Source organism: Microcaecilia unicolor, chromosome 1 (assembly GCF_901765095.1).
Source record: "Microcaecilia unicolor chromosome 1, aMicUni1.1, whole genome shotgun sequence".
Lineage (NCBI taxonomy): Eukaryota > Metazoa > Chordata > Amphibia > Gymnophiona > Siphonopidae > Microcaecilia > Microcaecilia unicolor.
The window spans coordinates 525,387,669-525,412,505 of NC_044031.1; the positions used below are offsets into that span (position 1 = coordinate 525,387,669).

At 47.9% G+C, this 24,837-nt stretch overlaps 1 protein-coding gene across 3 annotated transcripts in view; it reads right to left on the reverse strand.

The window, feature by feature from the left end:
* Window positions 1-24,837, reverse strand: part of TPD52 (tumor protein D52) — a 171,599-nt gene that overhangs the window by 57,569 nt on the left and 89,193 nt on the right. For all 3 annotated transcript variants that reach the window (XM_030215874.1, XM_030215856.1, XM_030215864.1), the window contains exon 3: window positions 11,612-11,760. In XM_030215874.1, coding sequence (XP_030071734.1) covers window positions 11,612-11,760 — 149 coding nt within the window. The remainder of the gene's footprint in view (window positions 1-11,611; window positions 11,761-24,837) is intronic.

The window sequence follows — 24,837 nt, forward strand, 5'->3', positions numbered from 1 at the left end:
TATGGTGAAATTTGGTTTTAACTGATAAAATTTCCTTTCCTTGACACATGCTAGACCAGTGGGTTGTGCTCCCCTATCAACACTTAAAGCATCAAAACCTCTCACGCCTACTGCCAAAAACAGCTGATTTGGACAACAGAATTCTTAACTTAAAGCACTGAAGGAGCCTAAGGGAATATATACTGATGCCCTTACAAAGAATATGTCCTCAGCAGTCTTTTTGGGTAGGCCATGGACTGTTCAGTTTCCTGAAGGCATTTGTCACCTCTAAATAGTCTAACAAGACTCTGCAAACATCCAGCTTTACACAGAGCCCAATCTCACACAGATGACTGAGAAAGATGGGTGACAAAAAGATGGCAGTGGAGGAGGAAGTGACGTCAGCGCACAGAGATGGAGGCCTGATGGTAGAGCTCCGATCTCGACGAGGCTGAAATTTTAACTTCCCCAAAAACGAAGTGCAGAACCCTCAGAATAGCACGCGAACGTAGCTACACAGCATGGCAGCGAGAAAGCGGCTCGCTAAGTTTAAATACATAGCAGAGAAAGACGGAGTGGGAAAAATCGCCGCTCCGTGATCGGTGCCACGAGGCGGCAAAATGGCGGCGGGAGAATCAGAATCCAAGCCCAACCCCGAGGAGCTGACAGTGAGTGGTGCTGAAATTGATAAATCGGAGATAGCCAGATGGTTTAAAGAATTAAAGGCAGAGATGATAGCTACCAGAAGGAGCATACAGTCTTCTGTGGCAGAGCTTCACAAAGAGCTAAAGATGGGGTCCAGGGTTGCTGAGACAGAGGAGAGAATGGACACGATGGGAGAGGAAATGCAAACCTTGCAGGTGGCTCTCAAAAAAGAACAGCAATTGAGAATGGACTTGGAATATACAGTAGAGGATTTGGAAAATCGCTCACGGAGATGCAACCTTCGATTTAAAGGCATACCTGAAGAAGAGCAGTTCAGAGATGCAGCGAAAGTTGTGCAAGACCTGTGCTCCTACTTATTCAAAGAAAGACCAAGGGGTGGAGATGACAGTGCTAACGAACACCTTGTTATAGACAGAGCACACCGGAGCCTGGGGCCGCAAAGAGGGGGCCAACCCCGGGACATTATAGCCTGCTTCCATGAATATGGAGCGAAGGAAGCCGTGTGGAAAGCAGCTCAGGCTCTGGGGGATTTCAGCTAGAAAAAACTGCAAACCCAGAGTATTTCAAGACTTGGCTAAACTCACTCTCCAGAGGCGGCAGGAATTTAAAGAAGTGACTCGATATTTACAGAAGGTGGGTCTACGATACCGGTGGCTGTACCCGTTTGGGCTACTAGTTACAGTTGGAGATAAACACAGGAAATTAAACATCTAAAGGGGCTTGGAAAATCCTGAAAGATCTAGGATGTGAAGATCTGCCGGCAGAGGCTGGGATAGTGCATCATCAACAGCAAGGAGGAACGACAACATCTGGAGGGAACGGAACATCTCCCCTGAAAGAGACGAGGACAGAAGATGGAGCTGAGGGAGTGGACTGAGCAAGACAAGATAAGAGACATTGAGGGGACCTTTTCCAACAGGCATTGAAGGTCACTGTCATGAGTAGTAACCATGTATGGTATCCGGTATGAGTGTTGAATGATGATGGATACGAGGGAGGGGGAGGGAATTATAAGGGAGTATGCTGTCGGGAAGATATCTCTGGTGGGGACCTACTTCCTTTGGGAGTACACTGGCAAGAAGGGCGGAAGGCCAGTTGAGGGGGAGGGGGGGAGTTGAGGGTAGGGTCTTGGAATGTGAATGGCCTAAATAATCCAGGGAAGAGAAGCATTATATTCAGAGAGTTACGAAAATTAAATTGGGATGTGAACATGCTGCAAGAAACCCATATTCAGAAAAGAGATGAAGCTCTGATTCGACACAAGGGACTCGGCGAGGGGTACCCATGTGCAAATCCTAAGGGGGGTAAAACTGGAGGGCTGGTAATTTATGTTAAAGAGAACCTACAATTCAATAAAGAACATGAATACATAGCGAGGGATGGTAGATGTATAGCACTCAAGGGAAAGATAAAGAATTAACCTTTCACATTCATTAACATATATGCACCAAATGATGGACAAGGGGCATTTTTTGATAGGATCAGATCTGATCTGGTGTCTTTTGCCCAAGGCCAGATAGTCCTCGGGGGAGATTTTAACTTCTCTGTAGGGGAGTTGGATCACTCTAAAGGTAAGGAGCATGGGGCAAAGTATACGAGGGGGAAATTCCTTAGACTGATGCGGGATTTAGATCTGTTGGATATTTGGAGGTTGGAACATCCAGATCAAAAGACATTTTCCCATTACTCACATGCTAGAATAGATGCGGTTTGGTGTAGTTGATCTCTATGGGGAGCAGTAAAGGGGTCAGAGATAGGAAGTATACACGCATCAGATCATGCCCCAGTTTGGGTAAGGTTGGGGGGGCTGGGCAAGGCAAGAGGGGAGACGGTTTGGCGATTAAACGAATCCTTACTAGATAAGGAGCAAGATTATCAGGAGATACGAAATGTCATTACAGAGTATATGAAATTCAATGATAATGGCGAGGTATCCGATGGAATGCTGTGGGATGCCCTTAAAACAGTTGCCAGGGGACATCTTATTAAAAAAGGAGTGCAGCAAAAAAGAGAGAGGGAGACCCAAGAAGTGTTGCTTCGGCAAAAGCTGGTAACTCTTGAACTGCTACATCAAACGGGGGCATTCACGGGTATTTTAGGAATTGGTATCATGTAGAAGTGAGCTGCAAAAGCTGCAGTTGGGGAAATGGAATATCAAAGGAAGTTATTGCAACAGAAATTTTTTGAACATAGTAACAAAGCGGGTAATATGTTGGCTAGGAAACTCTGACATAGACAAACACAAAATACGATAACAAAATTAAAACAGGGGGGTGGACATATATTACACCAGGATGCAGATATTAGGGCAGAATTTGTGCATTATTATACTCAATGATATGCAAGAGAAGAAGGGGGCTTATGGGAAGCGGTGCGAGAATATTTACAGGGCATAGGCCTGAACAAAGTAACAGATAACCAAAGGGTTGAACTGGAGGCCCAGATTTCAGAGTCGGAAGTGCTGTCATTAAAGGACTAAAAGGAGGGAAAGCCCCGGGATTGGACGGGTTCACGGGAAAATATTATAAAATATTTGGTCAAGAATTAGCTCCCATACTGGTCAGGGTCGGCAATGCTTGTTTTTGGGGGGGAAGACATGCCTCCTAGAATGAGAGCGGCAGGGATATCGGTCCTTTTAAAACCAGGGCGGGACCCAGCACTATGCGGATCCTATAGGCCGATATCCCTGTTAAATATAGATGTTAAAATTTTAGCTAAAGTAATAGCCAACCGCTTGAGTAAAATACTGCCCCTCTTGGTCCATGAAGACCAGGCTGGATTTGTAGCGAATAGGCAAGTAGCAGACAATATACGACGGACTCTAAATATTATGTGGAGGGCTCAAAGAAGGGGGGACTCCTTGATACTGCTCACAATTGACGCAGAGAAGGCTTTCGATAGGGTGGAGTGGGGTTTCTTGTGGGAGGTTATGACACAAATGGTGATGGGAAGAAGCTTTATAGAATGGATGAAGAGGTTGTACGCAAACCCGGTAGCCACAATAAAGGTTAATGGGGAGTACTCTGAGCAATTTTCTATACAAAGGGGTACATGTCAGGGGTGCCCGCTATCCCCACTGCTCTTTGCTCTAGTTATAGAACCATTGGCCCAATGGATACGCTCCCTTAAAGATATTCAGGGGGTCCGGATGGGAGGACGGGAGCACAAGATTGCACTTTTTGCGGATGACATTCTATTTTACATTTCCGCCCCCATGTTGACTCTACCCATAGTAATTAAAATCTTATGGGGTAGTTTCGGGGTTCAAGGTAAATTATGATAAGTCTGAAGTAATGGGGGTTACTATATCAGACTTGGAGCAGGAAAGGATAAGGAGGGCCTTTAAATTTAAAATCACGGATGATCTTTAAATATTTAGGAATATGGATCCCCCGGAACCTGGATAAATTATTTCAATTAAATTACTTACCTTTACTACGGGAAATCAGAGGAGATCTAAACAAATGGAAGAAAGGGTGGCTCTCTTGGTGGGGCCGTATAGCCTCTGTGAAAATGAATGTTTTACCCAGGCTACTATTTCTATTTCAGACGTTGCCAATTCCAGTACCAAAATGGGAATTGATATGGTTACAATCGGATCTGGGCGCATTTGTCTGAGGGGGGGGGGGGGGGGGGGGGGCATCAGCAAGATTGGCTCGAAAGATACTCCCAAACAAGGGGGGAGGGGAATGCCAAATATAGTTTGGTATTACTGGGCTTCACAGCTTAAGCAAATTGCAGTTTGGAGCAAGGTAGATCTATTCCCTATAGCTAGATTGAAACAGATCTTTGTACTAGAGGAGTTGTTATGGGCCTCAATCCCAAACAATAGGTATAAGCGATTATCCTTGAATCCATTTGTCTCACACTTGCTGAGACTATGGGGCACTCTTAAATACAAATTGAGAGAGTCCAGGAGTAAATCCACATACGCCTGGATTACCCAGGAACCTGGATTTCCAGCAGGAGCACAAGGCGGGATTTTCGATGCGTGGTTCCACAAAGGGCTGATCCGCTTCAGAGACTTTATTACGGAGGGAGGTATCAAGCCTTTTGCTGAATTACAGGACGCCTACGAGCTGCCGGCCACTGACAAATATGCTTATACACTAGTCATACACTATATAAATTCGGTGAGGTGGGTTAGAGACAAATTAGTTGAAAAGGAAGGGTTAGAGAATATATGGAGCAAGATAGAATTATGGGGGAAGGGGATCTCCAGGCTTTATGATCATATTAGAGGGGCACAATTTGTTAAACATGCGTACATGCAGGCCTGAGAAAAGGACCTGAAGCAGGAACTGACAGATTTTGAATGGGGCCGGGTGTGTAGGGAAGTTAAGAAAGCATCTATTTGCGTTTTAATTAAAGAGAATGCTTACAAAATACTAAGCAGATGGTATTATACGCCCGAAAGAGTGAAAGCAATGTTTCCTGGCTCCTCAGATCTATGTTGGAGATGTGGGAAGGAAAAGGGCACTTTCTATCATGTGTGGTGGGAATGCACTCCAATTCGGGACTTTTGGGGGGGAGTAACGGGGTTATTGACCGAGGTATTGAAAATTCCATTCCCATGTGACCCTAAATGGTGCTTATTAGGCTGGGGGAATCAAAGAGGGGAGAAATGGGAACGAAGGCTCAAGAGGATAGGCTTGGCGGCAGCAAAACCTATGATTGCTGCGTTTTGGAAACAGGAGGGTGGGCCCATGGTGAAGAATTGGATTGGGAGAATTAGAGGAATTTCCATGTTGGAGGAATTAACAGATAAACAAAGGGGGAGGTACAATTCTGAAGCAGAGGAATGGAAGCGTTTGGAACAGATATATAGGCACGAATAGATGGGATGTTTGAGGGGGGGGGGAGGAAAGGGACAATCAAAAGGTGGAACGGGGGGGGGGGGGGGGAATTAAAAGAGATTTTGTTATACATTCAAGTTTTCATGTACAATCCCCAAGGGTGGGTTCGGAGAATATTGGATGGTTATTGTAGAAAATGGTTTGGATTTGTACTGCTGTTTGAGATTTATTTCAATAAACTTTACAAATATATATATAGAAAAAAAAGATGGCAGTGAAACCACCCGTTCCATGTAGAATGGAGAAACCCCCATCAAAGGAAAGAACTGTTCAAACCATTACCAAATCAAACAAAGGACAAAGAAAGATCCCTGAATAAAAGGGTCTATAATACTGAGCCCCACCTAAAATTCCTGAGAAAGACTGAGTATTTGTAGAGCCAAGTTAAGGTCTCACTGTGGCAGTACCTCTGAGATGAGAATGAATCTGGTTAACCTCTCAAAGAAATGCACATTGGCCACCTGTGTCACCAGAGAGACCCCTTTCACCTTACCCCTGGAAAGAGGCAAAGCTGCCACTTGCACCTTGAGTTGACAATCAACACTTGTTCAAGTCCTCCCTTAAGAAAGGCTAAGATGATTCCTGTCTGCCTGCCAAGGTGACATACTACAACTTAACCACCAGCACTCAACACTCTCCACACCCAGAAATAAGCTAAGGAAATAGAAGGCCAACAAACTTTTAGCATAGTGGTTATAACTGAAGTAGAATACTCTCTGTAGCTCAGGTGCTGCTTCTCAAGGGTGAAGCCATAAGACAAAAGAGATCCAAGTCTTCCATCACCACTGGGCCCTGACACAGAAGATGTGGCCCTCCTGGGAATGGTGGAAGGAAGAGGGTGGCTGACTAGCAGACACACCAAGATCAGGCAACTCTTTCGTATATTCTCACTGCTATTTAAATTGAATGGTTCTACACAGTGGACTGAGGGCCCCCTGCACAAAGCTTACTGTGCTTGCACCGTTTGCTTTAGACAGGGCCGTCGGAATGCGGTACACAGGGTATGCATGATAAGGGGGCGCCAACATTCTGAGGGCACCAGAAATTGCCAATGCTTACCCGTGGCACTTCACTGGCCACTGCAGCCGCACACTACTGCCTTTCCAAGACCTACCTAGATCCTTGAAGGCTGCCCTGGTGGTGTAATGGCCTCTGCGATTGTGAGGGCAGGAAAGGGTAAGATCCTACCCTACTCCATCTCTGCTTTGCTCTTCTGTGCTGTAGGCACCGCCGCTGTATTTTATAAATGGCTGCTGAGACTGCTGCTGAAGTCTTGACAGCCATTTTGAAAACACGGCGGCGCCACCCGCAGCACAGAAGAGCAAAGCGGAAACAGAGTAGTGGCAGTGGGCAGGAAAGAGTGGAATTCTTTCTTGATCCCGCAGAGGCCACTACACCACCAGGGCGAGCGGGCCCTTCAAGGTAGGACTGTAGTGTGTGAGAGAGAGGGTTTGTAGTATATGGGAGGGGGATGATGGCAGGTTTTGGCACAATATAAGTCATCACAAGAACAAAATATAAGAAAACCAATGGACTGTATTAGGGACTTATAGTAAATTTAGTTATGTTTAAGCAAATGAGAGATCTGCATGAAAAAAATATTTATTTTAGTTATTTTGACTTCTGAAAACCACTTGTCTCTGAAACATGCTCAAAACAGAATAATCCACTTGTATGAGATGAAGATGCAATTCCATGGGCCAGTGTTTAATTTTATTTCCAATTCTCATAACACCAGGCTTCCCAAGGCAGATTACAGCAACAGTTAAGATGAACCCATCAGTAAAACAGGATATCCTCACTGAAATTTGGCCATGTATTACTGTATTGTATAGAACAGTGTAGAAAAAGAAGCACAAAATATAGCCTTTATTAGTGCTGTTTCCACCAGCTACGATAATTTTTAAGCAGTTTTAATGACATTCAATTTTATTTCATGGTATTTATATCTACATAAAGGAAACTTTCAAACAAATTAAAAAGCTGTTGAGTAAAAAATAAAAACTTTTGTTCTTCACCTTTTAAGGTACTGGGCTGAAAAAGTCGTTGGGGTGGGAGATGGGGGGGGAGGAAGAAGAGAGAAAGGAGATGTTGGACACCGGGGGGGGGGGGGGGGGGGGGGGCACCAACTGCTAGTTTGCAGGGGGGCGCTAGAGACCTTAACACTGGCCCTGGCTTCAGACCAATTGTAGCCGGTCTAAAGAAAAACTTTTATTTAGCATCTAATACACAAAGGGATTCTATGTGGATTTAACTGTTTGCCATAGAATGGTATCTAGCAGGGCTCCTATAAACTCCAATTGTTGAACAGGGAGTAAGTAGATGGGCCTTGGGGTAGTTTAAAATTACTACTACTACTACTACTACTTAGCATTTCTATAGCGCTACAAGGCGTATGCAGCACTGCACAAACATAGAAGAAAGACAGTCCCTGCTCAAAGAGCTTACAATCTAATAGACAAAAAATAAAGTAAGCAAATCAAATCAATTAATGTGAACGGGAAGGAAGAGAGGAGGGTAGGTGGAGGTGAGTGGTTACAAGTGGTTGGTTACAAGTGAACCCTAGTAGCTGTAGCACCCAACTAGTTCTCTCAAAAGACTCCTGGGCACCTTCTTTGCTCTTCACTAACCAATTGTCCAGGTAGGGAAACACATGGACTTCCAGTCTGTGTAGAAATGCTGCGATTACTGCTAGACATCTGGTAAATGGCAGAACACTGTGTCCCAACTTGAAATCTGAGATTCTTGCTATTGCCTGGAAATATTGTGATATGCGTGTAGGCATCCTTTAAGTCCAGTCAGCATAACCAATCTTGTTCTTGAATCATTGGGAGAAAGGTGCCGAGGGAAACCATCCTGACTTTTATTTAACCAGATATTTATTCAGGGCCCTTGGGTATAGAGTGGGGCATCCCCCCTGTCTTTTTTGGAACAAGGAAGTATTTGGAATAGAATCCCAGCCCTTCATCCCCTGGTGGAACAGGTTCGACCTCATAGGCCTTGAGAAGAGCGGAGGGTTCCTCTACAAGTACTTCCATGTTGCAAGAGCTGATGAAAGTTGCTCATGGGGGTTGGGGGGGGGGGGGGGCAATTTGGTGGTCTCATTTGCTAATGAAGAGCGTAACTGAGATGGATAATTTGAAGTACCTACCTGTCGGAGATTATAAGGGGTCACCTTTGTTAGATAATTCTCAGCCTCTCTCTGACTGGAAGGTTGTCCAGCACAGAATTTTACTGTGGCTATGCTCTGCTGAAGCCATCTAAACTTGTCCCTTGCTTCGACTGATAAGCCAGCTGGGCCTTTTGCACACACTGTTGAAGAAAACAAGTGTACTGGGGCTGAACAGGTTGAGCAGGGCAAGAAGGTGTGTACCTATGTCTTTGAGAATAGTAGGGACCTTGTTTTGACTTGTCCAGAACTCTCCTAGAAGAAGAGGGAACAGGTGTCCACTGGGAGAGTGTGTAAATGGTATCAATGTGTTTCTTAATGAGGTCTGTGACCTCTTCCACCTTCTCTCCAAAAAGATTATCTCTACAGCAAGTGGCATCCACCAATCTCTGCTGGACCGCTGGATCCAAGTCAGACACGCACCAATGAGAGCCTGCACATCGCTATACTTTGTGCAAAGATCCTGGACGTGACATCAAAGATATATGCGCCCCTGGCCAGGTATCTGCGACAAGCCTTCTGCTGCTTGGCCGAGTGGTGATTTGGCCTGCTCCAGGGGGACCTAATCTGCCAAATCAGTAATACTGCGTACCAAGGACAGTGAATAAAGGCTCATATGACTGGATATGAGAAATGAGCATTGAAGCCTGATAGATCTTACACCCAAATAAGTCCAGAGTTCAGCCTGGAGTGCCAACACAGTCTCTGGAACTTCTGGCCCATTGAGCACAAATTCTACTACTAGAGAATGAGGAGGCAACTGCGGCTTACCAAATCCAGGTGTACTCTGAATCCGATACATGGTGTCAAATTTCTTAGGGAGGACTGGGACAGAGGGGAATCCCAATTCTTCACCTGAACATCATGTAAGATCTTGTGAAGAGGGGCAGTGACAGCCTCTCTAGATGAACAGTAATAGTCCAGGACCTTAAATATCTCAGCCCTGGGCTCCTCCTCCATCTCCAACTTAATTGGGATAGCAGCAGCCATATCCTTCACAAAAGCAGGGAAGGAAAGACATTCTGGTGGAGATTTTTGTCTCTCTTCTGGTAGTGGTGGTGGTGGTGGTGGTGGTGGTGGGGTGGGGGGGTCTGATGGAATACCATAGGACTCCTCCGAGAAGTACCAAGGATCATCACCATACATCCATGAGCAGTCCGTTATCGGAACAAGCAAAAAAACTCCTCATAGGAGGGCCAAGACCATGCCTGCCTCGGATACGAGGAACCATGTCCCGACCTGGAATGGTGCGAAGATGCAGGCTCTACTCTCGACTCCAGTGAAACTTCCTCCATCGACGTCGAGAGAGTATCCTCATGGGCAGCTGTTGATGCCGGTACCACACACAGCACCGGCGTCTGTGCCCTCACCACAGGCTGAAGGCCCTATGAGGTAGGTGATACAGTCATGGCTTGGCACAAGTACCCCTGATGCCAATGAACTCTACTTAAAAGTCCTGGCAGGTGCTTTTGGAGCACGCCCAGATCTGCTCATCGAGGGTGGACATTGGTCAAGGCTGGGGTATCAGTTCAGAGACAGCCTGCTGAACTGTGCTGACTCAGGTACCGGGGCCCAGCTAGTCTGAGACATGTGTGAAGGCACCTCTTCAATAGAAGGGGGGGGGGGGGGCTTACAACCCAGCACAGATGATTTTCGGGTACCAATTCTCTCGGTGCTCTGATGTTCCTGATACCATGCATTGAATGGGATTGAGGCCAACGTCGAATCCTCCCCTCTCCTCGGGTCCGATGAAGACCAGTCCCGGGTGCCTTGCATAGCAGCCGGCGTTGAGGAAGATAGAGACCTACTCAATACGTTTCCACTCCCAGTGTCTGTTAGAGATCTAGTAGCCATAGGGCCAGATGTTCCTAATGCCGGTGTGAGCACCAATGTCGACGCCTACGATTCGGACCTCGCTCCAAAAATTCTCTTTGTTTGAGCCTCTCTGGATTTCTGTGTTCTTTTTGGCATAGCAAACAAAGAATACACTTCGATTTATGGTCTGGCCCCAAACACTGGATACACCAGGAATGACCATCAGCCCCAGAGATGGTCCGACTGCCACCAAGCACAGTGCTTAATGCCATTGGGAACCTTCGATTACATGGAAGGGAAAACAGCCATGGCTAAATCAAACTACACTATGGTGAAGGCGGAATCATAAAGAAAAACAAGGAATAGTACCTGGCTGATGCTTAGGCCTAAGAGGGCGTTCACTATTCTGACCATCCGGCATATCTGACAGACTCCGCCTCCTCCCCCCCTCGAGGTTAAGAAATGCACAATTTCTCTTCTTGGTTTCTGGCTTCACACCCAGATCCGCAGAAAGATGAAGACTGATGTGGTCCTGCATAAAAGTGGCAGGTAGGAAATGACATGCATGCACAGCAAGGGGGCTAAAAAACTTTTAGCATCACTAAATTGTAGTAGCTCTTGCGCAGGCTCTGTTGGTGATATCACTCATGCTGTGAAGACTTGTTATACTGCTTGTGCTCATAGAAAAAGACAAGTGGTTGCATATGCCCAGATGTTTTTTCAAGTCTTCATTGAAATAGTCCAGAAAATGTGTTATGGGTTGGTGCCGTGACCCATCTATATGACTAGATATGATCGATGTGAACTGCTGGCTGTCAAAGAGGAGAGAAAAAGAAAAAAAACTCATTAATGCTACAAGTCATTGACAGGCTCAATGCTCACTCAGCCCGATGCTAGAATAAGCTGAGATAACAAGACTTGAATTGTTCTTTGGATCCATCCTCAGGCTCTGCAATGGCTTCCTCAGCAATCCTACCCTGACATCAGAAAGGCCTATAGAAATCTTTGGCTTACAGAAACATTACAGACTTACTAAGTAATGGGGGGCAAGAAGTGAAAGACCAGTTAGTTAATGGTGCGGTAATATATACATCAGTATAAAACAATTTCTGTGTTGAAGACATACACTGTGGTTGAAGTCACATCTTGAAACCCTTTGGAAATATTCTGCTTCAGCTCTGCCAGTGGCGTGATTCCTAATTTTCGTTTGATTTCTGCTAAATGCTTCTCCTTGGCAGCTAGAACTTGAGAAAGCGTCTGGATTTCCTCTTCTACCTAAGTTATCAATAGACCAAAAAAAAAAATCAATTTTTACAAGACAAAATGTTATACATAAAGGAGGCTATCATTTGACATCCAGTCCCATCAATAAAAATCAAACATACAACTTATGGAAAGTGACTAGCTTTTGAGACTACTCAGGTAACTACTACGTGTAAATATGGTACAGAAAGGAACTGTCTTCAAGGCTCAGGGCTTGATGCGGTAGACTACCACCATTCCATCCTCAGTGGTACTCCAAAATAATGTGTAACCCAGTGATTCCCAAATCTGGTCTTAGAGGCACCCCAGCCAGTCATGTTTTCAGGATACTCACAATGAATATTCATGAGATACTTTTGCATACAGTGAAGGTAGTGCATGTAAATCTCTCTTATGAATATTTACTGTGGGTACCTTAAAAACCTGAGTGGCTGGGGTGCCTCCAGGACTAGGTTTGGGAACCACTGGCATAACCTAAGAGATAACATGGCTCATATGCACACATGTCAATTTGGTAAACTGAGGCCTATCAAATACTCCTGGGGAATTCTGCACAAATTGTGCAATGCAGAATTCCCAGAGAATATTGCATTTGCCTTGCAGAATTCTCTGTGCAGTAAGCAACCATTAACAGTCAGCGAAAGCTACATACCTGTAGAAGGTATTCTCCGAGGACAGCAGGCTGATTGTTCTCACTGATGGGTGACGTCAACGGCAGCCCCAGGACCAGAATTCTCCCTAGCAACAAAGAGTTTGCTAGCCTCGCGCTCCCGTGCGTATCGCGTATGCGCGACTGTCTTCCCGCCCAAACGCGAGCGTGCTCCTCAGTCCAGTAAAAAGCAAAGAAAGGGAAGACACAACTCCTAAAGAGAGGTGGGCGGGATTGTGAGAACAATTAGCTTGCTGTCCTCAGAGAATACCTTCTACAGGTATGTAGCTTTCGCTTTCTCCAAGGACAAGCAGGCTGCTTGTTCTCACTCAAAACAACGAACATTGGTCAATTGGGCCTTGCAACGGCGAGGACATAACTGAGATTGACCTAACTTATACAACTAACTGGAACAGAACAAAAATGGGCCTAGGGGGCAGGAGTTGGATTTGTTTTAAAATTTTTGTTACATTTGTACCCAGCACTTTCCCATTCATGGCAGGCTCAATGCGGCTTACATATTGTATACAGGTACTTATTTGTACCTGGGGCAATGGAGGGTTAAGTGACTTGCCCAGAGTCACAAGGAGCTGCCTGTGCCTGAAGTGGGAATTGAACTCAGTTCCTCAGGACCAAAGTCAACCACCCTAACCACTAGGCCACTCCTCCACTTTATCCCCAAACAGATTCTGCAGCACAGACTGCCCAAACCGACTGTCGCGTCGGGTATCCTGCTGTAGGCAGTAATGAGATGTGAATGTGTGGACAGATGACCACATCGCAGCTTTGCAAATCTCCTCAATAGTGGCTGACTTCAAGTGGGCTACTGACGCAGCCATGGCTCGAACATTATGAGCCGTGACATGACCCTCAAGACTCAGCCCAGCCTGGGCATAAGTGAAGGAAATGCAATCTGCTAGCCAATTGGATATGGTGCGTTTCCCTACAGCCACTCCCCTCTTGTTGGGATCAAAAGAAACAAACATTTGAGCGGACTGTCTGTGGGGCTGTGTCCACTCCAGATAGAAGGCCAATGCTCTCTTGCAGTCTAATGTATGCAGTTGACGTTCAGCAGGACGGGTATGAGGACGGGGAAAGAATGTTGGCAAGAACTTAGGGTGAGTGCGGAGGACTACTCTGTTATGATGAAACTTGGTATAAGGAGCATGAGCTACTAAGGCTTGAAGCTCACTGACTCTGCGAGCTGAAGTAACTACCACCAAGAAAATGACCTTCCAGGTCAAGTACTTCAGATGGCAGGAATCCAGTGGCTCAAAGGAAGGTTTCATCAGCTGGGTGAGAACGACATTGAGATCCCATGACACTGTAGGAGGTTTGATGGGGGGCTTTGTCAAAAGCAAACCTCTCATGAAGCGAACAACTACTACTACTTAACATTTCTAAAGCGCTGCCAGGGTTACGCAGCGCTGTACAATTTTAACACAAAAGGACAATCCCTGCTCAAAGAACTTACAATCTAAAGGACAAGTGTAGAGTCAGTCAAGTAGGGGTAGTCAATTTGGGGCATTCACGATTACATGAAAGGTATAAAGGTTAGGTGCCGAAAGCAATATTGAAGAGGTGGGCTTTGAGCAATGATTTGAAGACGGGTAAGGAGGGGGCTTGGCGTAGGGGTTCAGGAAGTTTATTCCATGCGTAAGGTGATGCGAGGCAGAATGGGCGGAGCCTGGAATTGGCGGTGGTGGAGAAGGGTGTTGAGAGGAGGGATTTGTCCTGTGAGCGGAGGTTACGGGCAGGAATATAAGGGGAGATGAGGCTAGAGAGGTAATGAGGTGCTGCAGACTGAGTGCATTTGTAGGTAAGAAGGAGAAGCTTGAACTGTATGCGGTATCTGATCGGAAGCCAGTGAAGTGACTTGAGGAGAGGGGTGATATGAGTATATCGGTTCAAGCGGAATATAAGGCGTGCAGCGGAGTTCTGAACTGATTGAAGGGGGGATAGATGGTTAAGAGGGAGGCCAGTGAGGAGTAGGTTGCAATAGTCAAGGCGAGAGGTGATGAGAGCGTGGATGAGAGTTCGGGTGGTGTGCTCAGAGAGGAAAGGGCGAATCTTGCTGATATTAAAGAGGACGAAGCGACAGGTCTTGGCTGTTTGTTGGATATGTGCAGAGAAGGAGAGGGAAGAGTCGAAGATGACTCTGAGGTTGCGGGCAGATGAGACGGGGAGGATGAGGGTGTTATCAACTGAGATCGAGAGCGGAGGAAGAACAACTAAAAGGCTGTCCTGAGATCGGCTTACCTTCCACATGGTAATGGTATGCACTAATCGCACTAAGATGAACCCTTACAGAGCTGGTCTTGAGACCAGACTCAGACAAGTGTAGAAGGTACTCAAGCAGGGTCTATGTAGGACAAGAACGAGGATCTAGGGCCTTGCTGTCACACCAAACAGTAAACCTCCTCCATAAAAAGAAGTAACTCTTCTTAGTGGAATCTTTTCTGGAAGCAGTAAGATTCGGGAGACACCCTCTGAAAGACCCAAGGAGGCAAAGTCTACGCTCTCAACATCCAGGCCGAGAGAGCCAGAGACTGGAGGTTGGGATGCAGAAGCGCCCCCTCATTCTGAGTGTTGGAAAACACTCCAATCTCCACGGTTCTTTGGAGGATAGCTCCAGAAGAAGAGGGAACCAAATCTGACGGGGCCAGAAAGGCGCAATCAAAATCATGGTTCCGGAATCTTGCTGGAGTTTCAGTAAAGTCTTCCCCACCAAAGGTATGGGAGGATACGCATACAGGAGGCCCTCCCCCCAATGAAGGAGGAAGGCATCCGACGCTAGTCTGCCTTGGGCCTGAAGCCTGGAACAGAATTGAGGGACCTTGTGATTGATCTGAGTGGCAAAAAGATCTACCAAGGGGGTGCCCCACGCTTGGAAGATCTTGCGTACCACTCCCGAGTTGAAAGTCCACTTGTGAGGTTGCATGATCCCGCTCAACCTGTTGGCCAGACTGTTGTTTACGCCTGCCAGGTACATGGCTTGGAGGAACATGCCATGACGGCGAGTACAAAGCCACATTCTGACGGCTTCCTGACACAGAGGGCGAGATCCTGTGCTCCCCTGCTTGTTGATGAAATACATAGCAACCTGGTTGTCTGTCTGAATTTGGATAATTTGATAGGACAGCCGATCCCGGAAAGCCTTTAGCGCGTTCCAGACCGCTCGTAAGTCCAGAAGATTGATCTGAAATCATCTTTCCTGGAGGGACCAAAATCCTTGGGTGTGGAGTCCATCGACATGAGCTCCCCACCCCAGGAGAGACGCATCTGTAGTCAGCACTTTTTGTGGCTCAGGAATTTGAAAAGGACGTCCCAGGGTCAAATTGGATCAAATTGTCCACCAATGTAGGGATTTGAGAAAACTCGTGGACAGATGGATGACGTCTTCTAGATTCCCGGCAGCTTGGTACCATTGGGAAGCTAGGGTCCACTGAGCTGATCTCATGTGAAGATGGGCCATGAGAGTCACATGAACTGTGGAGGCCATGTGGCCGAGCTGTGATCTTCTGAGACGCCCGCACCTGAGAGACGAGAGCCAGGAGAAGGCTCGGGAAGGTAGGCACAAGCTGTCTGAGAGTCCAGCAGAGCTCCTATGAATTCTAGTTTCTGTACAGGAAGAAGGTGGGACTTTGGATAATTTATCACAAACCCTAGTAGCTGCAGGAGTTGAATAGTCATCCACATCGACTGTAGGGCTCCTGCTTCTGAGGTGTTCTTCACCAGCCAATCGTCGAGATAGGGGAACACGTGCACTCCCAGTCTGCGAAGAGCCGCCGCTACGACAGCCAGGCACTTTGTGAATACTCTGGGCGCAGAGGCGAGACCAAAGGGTAGCACACAGTACTGAAAGTGCCGTGTTCCCAGACGGAATCAAAGATATTGTCTGTGAGCTGGCAGTATCGGAATGTGAGTATAAGCATCCTTTAAGTCCAGAGAGCATAGCCAACCGTTTTCCTGAATCATGGGAAGATGGGTGCCCAGGGAAAGCATCCTGAACTTTTCTCGGACCAGGTATTTGTTCAGGGCTCTTAGGTGAAGGATGGGACGCATCCCCCCTGTTTTCTTTACCTCAAGGAACTACCTGGAATAGAATCCCAGCCCTTCCTGCCCCGGTGGTATGGGCTCGACTGCATTGGCGCTGAGAAGGGCGCAGAGTTCCTCTGCAAGTACCTGCTTGTGTTGGAAGCTGAAGGACGTGGGCAATTTGGAGGTTTGGAGGCCAAATTGAGGGCGTATCCTAGCCGGACTATTTGGAGAACCCACTGGTCGGAGGTTATGAGAGGCCACCTTTGGTGAAAAAATTTTAACCTCCCTCCGACCGGCAGATTGTCCGGCACGGACACTTTGATGTCGGCTATGCTCAACTGGAGCCAGTCAAACGTCCGTCCCTTGCTTTTGCTGGGGAGCTGCAGAGGCCTGCTGAGGCGCACGCTGTTGATGAGAACGAGCGCGCTGGGGTTTAGCCTGAGCCGGCTTTCGGGAAGGTGGCTTGTACCTGCGCTTATTAAAAGCGTAGGAAGCATTCCTCTTTCCTCCAAAAAAACAGTCTACCAGTTGAGGTAAATGCTGAAGGCGCCCGATCGGAGAGCTTGTCAAATGCAGTGTCACGCTGGTGGAGCTGTTCGACCACCTGTTCGACCCACTCACCAAAAATATTATCCGCCCCCCCCCCCCCCGGCAAGGCGCATCCGCCACTCGCTTCTGGACTCTACTGTCTAGGTCAGTGGCACGCAGCCATGAGAGTCTGCGCATCACTATACCCTGAGCAGCGGCTCTGGATGCAACATCAAAAGTATCGTAAGCACCCCTGGACAGGAATTTACGACACGCCTTCAGCTGCCTGACCACCTCCTGAAAAGGCTTGGCTTGCTCAGAAGGGAGCTTGTCCACCAAGTCTGCCAACTGCCTCACGTTATTCCGCAAGTGAATGCTCGTGTAGAGCTGGTAAGACTGAATTTTGGACACGAGCACAGCAGAATGGTAGGCCTTCCACCCAAAAGAATCCATGGTTCTAGACTCACGCCCAGGGGGCGCCGAGGCGTAATCCCTAGAACTCTTGGCCTTCTTAAGGGCCAAATCCACCACCCCAGAGTCACGAGGTAATTGGGTCTTCATTAACTCTGGGTCCCCGTGTATTCGGTATTGGGACTCAATTTTCTTGGGAATGTGGGGAGTAGTTAATGGTTTCACCCAGTTCGTCAACAATGTCTGCCTAAGGACATTATGAAGAGGAACTGTGGTAGATTCCTTAGGTGGAGATGGATAGTCTAGGACCTCGAACATCTCAGCCCTGGGCTCATCCACCGTCTCCACAGGGAAGGGAATGGCCGTAGACATTTCCTGGACAAATGAAGAGAAAGAAAGACTCTCCGGGGGAGAAAGAAAGACTCTCCGGGGGAGAAAGCTTTCTCTCAGGTGAGGGAGTAGGATCGGAAGGCACACCACAGGACTCCTCATCCGAGAAATACCTGGTGTCCTCCTCCGTTTCCCACGAGTCCTCTCCATCGGTATCGGACATGAGTTGATGAACCGGTCCGAAGCTGGGCCCGTCTCGATGCCGAGGAACGATGTCCTTCATGGCGTTGTCGAGAGGAAGACCCCCGAGCCGCAGGCGATGAAGCTTCCTTCAGCGACGTTGGCGGGGAGTCAACCTGGGTGGTGGCCGATAGCGGTACCGGGGTCGGAGACTTCACCATGGGCGACGAGCCAACCGCTGCCTCCCTCAACGGTACCGACGGCGCAAGCACCGAAGGTACCGGAGATAGTTGCAACAGGTCTCCCAGAATCTCTGGCAGTACGGCCCGGAGGCTATCATTCAGAGTAGCTGTAGAGAAAGGCAAAGGAGCCGGTACGGGCGACGATGACAGAATCTGTCTGGGGCTCGGAGTTGGTACCGAGCTGTCCTGTGTAGGGCGCACTGACACCTCCTGAATGGAGGGCGAGCGATCCTCCCGGCGTTGGCGGTTCTCGGGTGCCGAAGACCTTGGCGTCCCGGAGCTCTCGGTACCGTGGCAGGAAGGTGACCGATGGCGATGCTTCTTAGCCTTCACTCGAAGCACGCCAACGGTACCCTCCGGTACCGAAGAGGAAGACGTGGAATCCACACGTCTCCTCAGGGCCGGGTCCGAAGAAGGTCGATCCCGGGGGGGCCTGTAGAACAGGAGTCCTCGAGGCAGGTGGAGACCCGCTCGATGGCTCACTGCCACCAGCATGGGACTTATGGACAGCCCTTACCTGCACTCCGGACGTCGATGCAGTCTCCGGTACCGACATCGATACCGGCGATGACCTCGATACCGCCGACTCCGTCGATACCGAAGGACCAGACCTGGCTCCGAACAGAATGTTCCACTGAGCCAATCTCGCCGCCTGAGTCCTCTTTTTCAATTGGAGGCACAAAATACAGGCGTTGGGACAATGACCAGCTCCCAAACATTGAAGACACGAAACGTCTCTGTCAGTGAGCGAGATTGTCCGGTTGCACGACATGCACTTTTTAAAGCCGCTGGTAGGCTTCGTGGACATGGGCGGAAAAATCACGCCGGCGAGGTCGAACGCGATGGTGTCGAAAAAAAGAGGACACCAAACAAAGAAAAAAGGGGTTCCGCACGGGCGGCCCAAAATGGCTGCCGAAGAAAAAGAAAGAAAACTTACGGGAGCAAAGTTCTACGAAATAAAAGGAAAATTTTTTTTTTTTAAACAGAAGATCACGAAAGCGAAAATAGCCGAAAAAACGGCGAAAAAACTCACGGGGAGTCCGTAAAACCGCAGCGAGGGGTCTCTGGGGCAGAGAACACCAGCAAAGCAGCATCCCGAGCCGCGGAAAAAACAAAACTGAGGAGCACGCTCGCGTTCGGGCGGGAAGACGGTCGCACATGCGCGATACGCACAGGAGCGCGAGGCTAGCAAACTCTTTGTTGCTAGGGAGAATTCCGGTCCTGGGGCTGCCGTCGACGTCACCCATCAGTGAGAACAAGCAGCCTGCTTGTCCTCGGAGAATGCCACAGCCAACAGGACAGCAGCCCAGAGGTGGATGGCCACAGCTACTAATGTCAGCTCATAGTGGTTTTAAGATGAGGTCGCAGCTATACAAGTCTAGACAACTCCACCTGCAGAAAGTGAATGGAGACAGCAGCTGTGCATGCAAAACGAAGAGCAATGCAGCTACAGCAGTGGGAGCAGATTTCCACAGGCATGTAATTGAAGCTGCAACCATGAGTGTCTGTGCACATGGTCACAGCCCCAAAGTTTAGTGAAAGATGGCTGTAGCCATGGGCACCGCTTGGCAGGGCCAAAGGTAAGCTGAAAGCCAGAATGGAGAAATAGAGAGAGCGAACAAAACTCGAGATGGGGAACAGAGAAAAAAGCTGGAGGTTTTGCTGGGGGGGTGTGGGGGGGGGGGGGGAAGATGGCTTGGAGAAAGCAAGGGAATTGGGGGAGGAGAAAGGAGGAAGAAAGAGCTGAGAAAGATGAGCAAATTAAAGCTTGGGGAAACAGGGAAGATGGAGTGGGACCTCAAAAGACCAATTATACTACAATATCAGCAACCTTTCTCCACACAACTTTGCTGGTCCTACCCCCTAACTTCTGATACACTAGTCACCAACCAGATCAGAAGCTAAAAGTAAAATTCAAACCTGAAGCTGCACAGTGACCATTTACTAGGGTTACCGTATTTTGTCCTCTCAAAAAGAGGACACATGTCCTGTCCCCCTGCCCCACCCCTTTTGCATCCTTGCCCCGCCCCATCACATATTCCCCTCCCCTTTCTTACTATCTACTGCCCTGGTGGTCTAGTGACCTCTTTGGGGCAGGAAAGAGCCCCCTTCTTTCCTGCCAGGAGCTCTGTCCTTGCCCTGCATCCTGTTGCTGTGACGGTCTCAGGATCCAAAATGGCCGCCGAGAATTGACGTCTCGCGAGGCCACTTCAACTCTTGGTGGCCATTTTGAATCCCGAGACTGTCACAGCAACAGGATGCAGGGCAAGGGCAGCGCTACGGGCAGAAAAGAGGGAGCTCTTTCCTGCCCCGAAGAGGTCACCAGACCACCAGGCAGTAGATAGTAAGTAAGGGAAGGGGAGGCTAGGATAGGCCCGCCGCCCGTTTGTCCAGAAATCCGGACAAACAGGAGGACTGGCAAAACCCGTCCGGACATGTTCTCAAAAAGAGGACATGTATGGGTAAATCCAGACATATGGTAACCCTACCATTTACCAACTGCCAGAGATAAAATACTAAATTGCCTGAGCTACACAGGGTTCTATTAAGGAACAACACTACTCTTTACTCTCCTGGTACGCATAACAAGAAATGTACATTAAGAGAAAAGAAGTTTGATTGAGAACAGAAGGTATGACATCAAAAAGTTGAAGCCAATTAGGTTTGTCTCTGTTTCCTCTTCCCTGCGCAGTTGTCTTCCACATACACTCAAAATATAGTAAACAAACCTATGAGCTGCTGCATTTACGTTGTCATTTTTTATTGATGGTAGCATAGCGAAGATACTTACCTGTAGCAGGTATTCTTCGAGAACAGCAGACCTTATATTCTGACAAATGGGTAATGCGGCACCATTTTGCCCGGTCCTGAGCTGGGAGGGATTGTGAGAATATAACACCTGCTGTCCTTGGAAAATATCTGCTACAGATAAGGATCTTTGCATTCTCCAAGGACAAGCAGGCCTATTTATTCTCACGAGTGGAGAATCCCTAGAATCCAGGCTCACTGAAAACAACAAACATTGGTCAACTGTGCCTCGCAATAGCTAGGGCATAACTCAGATCTGAAACTATATACAAGCTGAGTGAAAGTGCAGCCTTGAACAGAATAAAATGGGCCTAGGGGGTGGAATTGGACTATAGACCCCAAACAGATTCTGCAACACTGTCTGGCCAAACCGACTGCCACATCAGGTATCCAGCTCCAGGAAGTAATGAGATGTGAATGTGTGGACTGAAGATCACATCACAGCCTTGAAAATTTCTTCAGTGGAGAATGACCACAAGTGGGCTACCAACGCAGCCATAGCTCTGACATTGTGAGCCTTGTTATGGCTGTCTACAGCCCAGCCTGGGTGTAAATGAAAGAAATGCAATCTGCCAGCCAATTAGATATTGTGCATTTCACAATAGTGACTCCCATACTATTGGGATCAAAAGAAACACAAAGTTTGGCGGACTGTCTGTGGGGCCTTGTCCACTCCATATAATAGGCCAATGCTCGCTTCCAGTGTGCAAGGTGCTCTCGCCAGGATGGACATGAGGTAGGGGAAAGAAAGCTGGCAAGACAACCGACTGCTTCAGATGGAACTACAACATGACCTTAGGTAGGAACTTGGGGCGTATACGAAGGACTACTCTGTTGTGATGAAACTTAGTATAAGGTGCATCCAATACTAGAGTCTGAACCTCACTGAATCTACAAGATGAAATAACAGCCACCAAGAATTTGACCTTCTAGGTCAAGTACTTTAGAAAGCAGGAAGTCAATGGCTCGAAAGGAGCTTTCATCAGCTGGGTGAGAACGACATTGAAGGCCCATGACATAGGTGGAGGTTTGACAGGGGGCTTTGACAAAAGCAAACCTCTCATGAAGCAAACAACTAGAGGCCGCCCACAGATGGGCTTACCCTCTACACAGTGTTAAGCATTCATTGCATCAAGGTGAACCCTTATGGAGTGGATCTTGACACCAGATTCAGAGGTGTAGAAGGTATTCAAGCAGGGTCTGTGTACAGCAGTAAATAAGATCTAGGGCCTTGTCCTCACACCAGATGCCAAGCCTGCTCCCATTTGAAAGAACAGTTCCGCTTAGTGGAATCTTTCCTGGAAGTCAGCAAGACCCGAGAGACACTCTCTGACAGACCCAAAGAAGCAAATTCCAGGCTCTCAAAATTCAGATTGTGAGGGCCAGAGACAAAGTTCGGGATGCAGAACAGATCCCTCGTTCTGAGGGATGGAAAACACTCCAATCTCCATGGTTCTTCAGAGGATACTTCGGAGAATACTGCCAAGGCCAGTAAGGTGCAATCAAGATCATGATCCCGTGGCCTTGCTTGAGTTTCAGCAAAGTCTTCCCCACAAGAGGAATGGGAGGATACACATACAGAAGACCTGGAAGGTATGTGATGCAAGGCTGTCATAAGCCTGCAGTCTGGAACAGAACTGAGGGACTTCAGTTGAGTAGCAAAAAGATCCACTGAGGGGGTGCCTCACACTCAGAAGATCTTGCAGACAATGCCCATGTTGAAAGACCACTCATGCGGTTGCATAACCCTGTTCAGACTGTCGGCCAGACAGCGAAGATACTTCCCCGTACCAGGTATTCTCTGAGGACAGCAGGCTGATTGTTCTCACATGTGGGTCGACGTCCGCAGCGGCCCAGGAATTGGCAAAAAATTTTGCAAGCAAAATAAAATCAAAGACTTTCGAGAGAGTTCTGTCACGCTGGCAGCGTGAACCGAACATGCGCAAACGACTTCCCGCCCACCATGCGAGCATGCCTCTTCAGTTTAATCAAAAAGCATACAAACAAGAAACAACAACATCAACAACTTCAAAGGGGAGGAGGGCGGGTTTGTGAGAACAATCACCCTGCTGTCCTCTGAGAAAACCTGCTACAGGTAAGTATCTTCACTTTCTCCGAGAACAAGCAGGCTGCTTGTTCTCACATGTGGGGTATCCCTAGCAACCAGGCTCACTCAAAACAATAAACATTGGTCAATTAGGCCTCGCAACGGCGAGGACATAACATAGATTGACCTGAAACCAAAATCAACTAACAGAGTACAGCCTGGAACAGAATCAAAATGGGTCTAGGAGGGTGGAGTAGGATTCTAAACCCCAAACAGATTCTGCAGCACTGCCTGCCCAAACAGACTGTTGCATCGGGTATCCTGCTGAAGGCAATAGTGAGTTGTGAATGTGTGGATTGATGATGACGTTGCAGCTTTGCAAATCTCTTCAATGGAGGCCGACTTTAAGTGGGCCATTGACACAGCCATGGCTCTAACATTATGAGCCGTGACATGACCCTCAAGAGTCAGCCCAGCTTGGGCATAAGTGAAGGAAATGCAATCTACTAGCTAATTGGAGATTGTGCGTTTTCCGATGGCGACTCCCCTCCTGTTGGGATTGAAAGGAACAAAGAACTGGGTGGACTGTCTGAAGGACTGTGTATGCTCCACGTAAAAGGCCAATGCTCTCTTGCAGTCCAAGGTATGCAAACTGCTTTCGCCAGGGCAGGTATGAGGACGGGGAAAGAATGTTGGCAAGAGAATTGACTGGTTCAGATGGAACTCTGACACCACCTTCGGCAGGAACTTAGGTGCGGAGGACTACTCTATTATGATGGAACTTGATATACGGTGCATGCACCACCAAGGCCTGAAGCTCACTGACCCTACGAGCTGAAGTAACAGCCACCAAGAAAATGACCTTCCAGGTCAAATACATCAGATGGCAGGAATTCAGTGGCTCAAAAGGAGCTATCAGAATCATGGTTCCGCAGTCTTGTTTGAGTTTCAGCAAAGTCTTCCCTATTAGAGGTATGGAAGGATACGCATACAGAAGGCCTGCTCCCCAATGTAGGAGAAAGGCGTCTGACACTAGTCTGTCGTGGGCCTGAAGCCTGGAACAGAACTGAGGGACCTTGTGATTGATCTGAGTGGCAAAAAGATCCACTGAGGGGGGTGCCCCATGCTCGGAAGATCTTGCGAACTACACCCATGTTCAGTGACCACTTGTGAGGTTGCATTACCCTGCTCAGCCTGTCAGCCAGACTGTTGTTTACACCTGCCAGATAAGTGGCTTGGAGAAACATGCCATGATGGTGTGCCCAAAGACACATCTGGACAGCTTCCTGACACAGAGGGCGAGATCCGGTGCCCCCTGCTTGTTGGTGTAATACATGGCAACCTGATTGTCTGTCTGAATCAATATGATTTGGTTGGACAGCCGGTCTCTGAAAGCCTTTAGAGCGTTCCAAATCGCTCGCAATTCCAGGAGATTGATATGAATACCTTTTTCCTGAAAAGACCAAGCTCCTTGAGTGTGAAGTCCATCTACATGAGCTCCCCACCCCATGAGGGATGCATCTGTCGTCAGCACATTTTGCAGCTGAGGAATTTGGAATGGACATCCCAAGGTCAAATTTGATCAAATCGTCCACCACTGCAAAGGAATTCCGAAGTCAGTGGACAGTTGGATCACATCCTCTAGACTTCCTGCAGCTTGATACCACTGGGAAGCTAGGGTCCATGGAGCTGATCTCATGTGTAAGTGTGCCATGGGAGTCACATGAACCATGGAGGCCATGTGCCCCAGAAGTCTTAACATCTGCCGAACCATGATCTGTTGAGACACTAGAACAATAGACACTAGGGACAGGAGGTTGTCTGACCTTGCCTTGGGAAGATAAGCTCGAGCT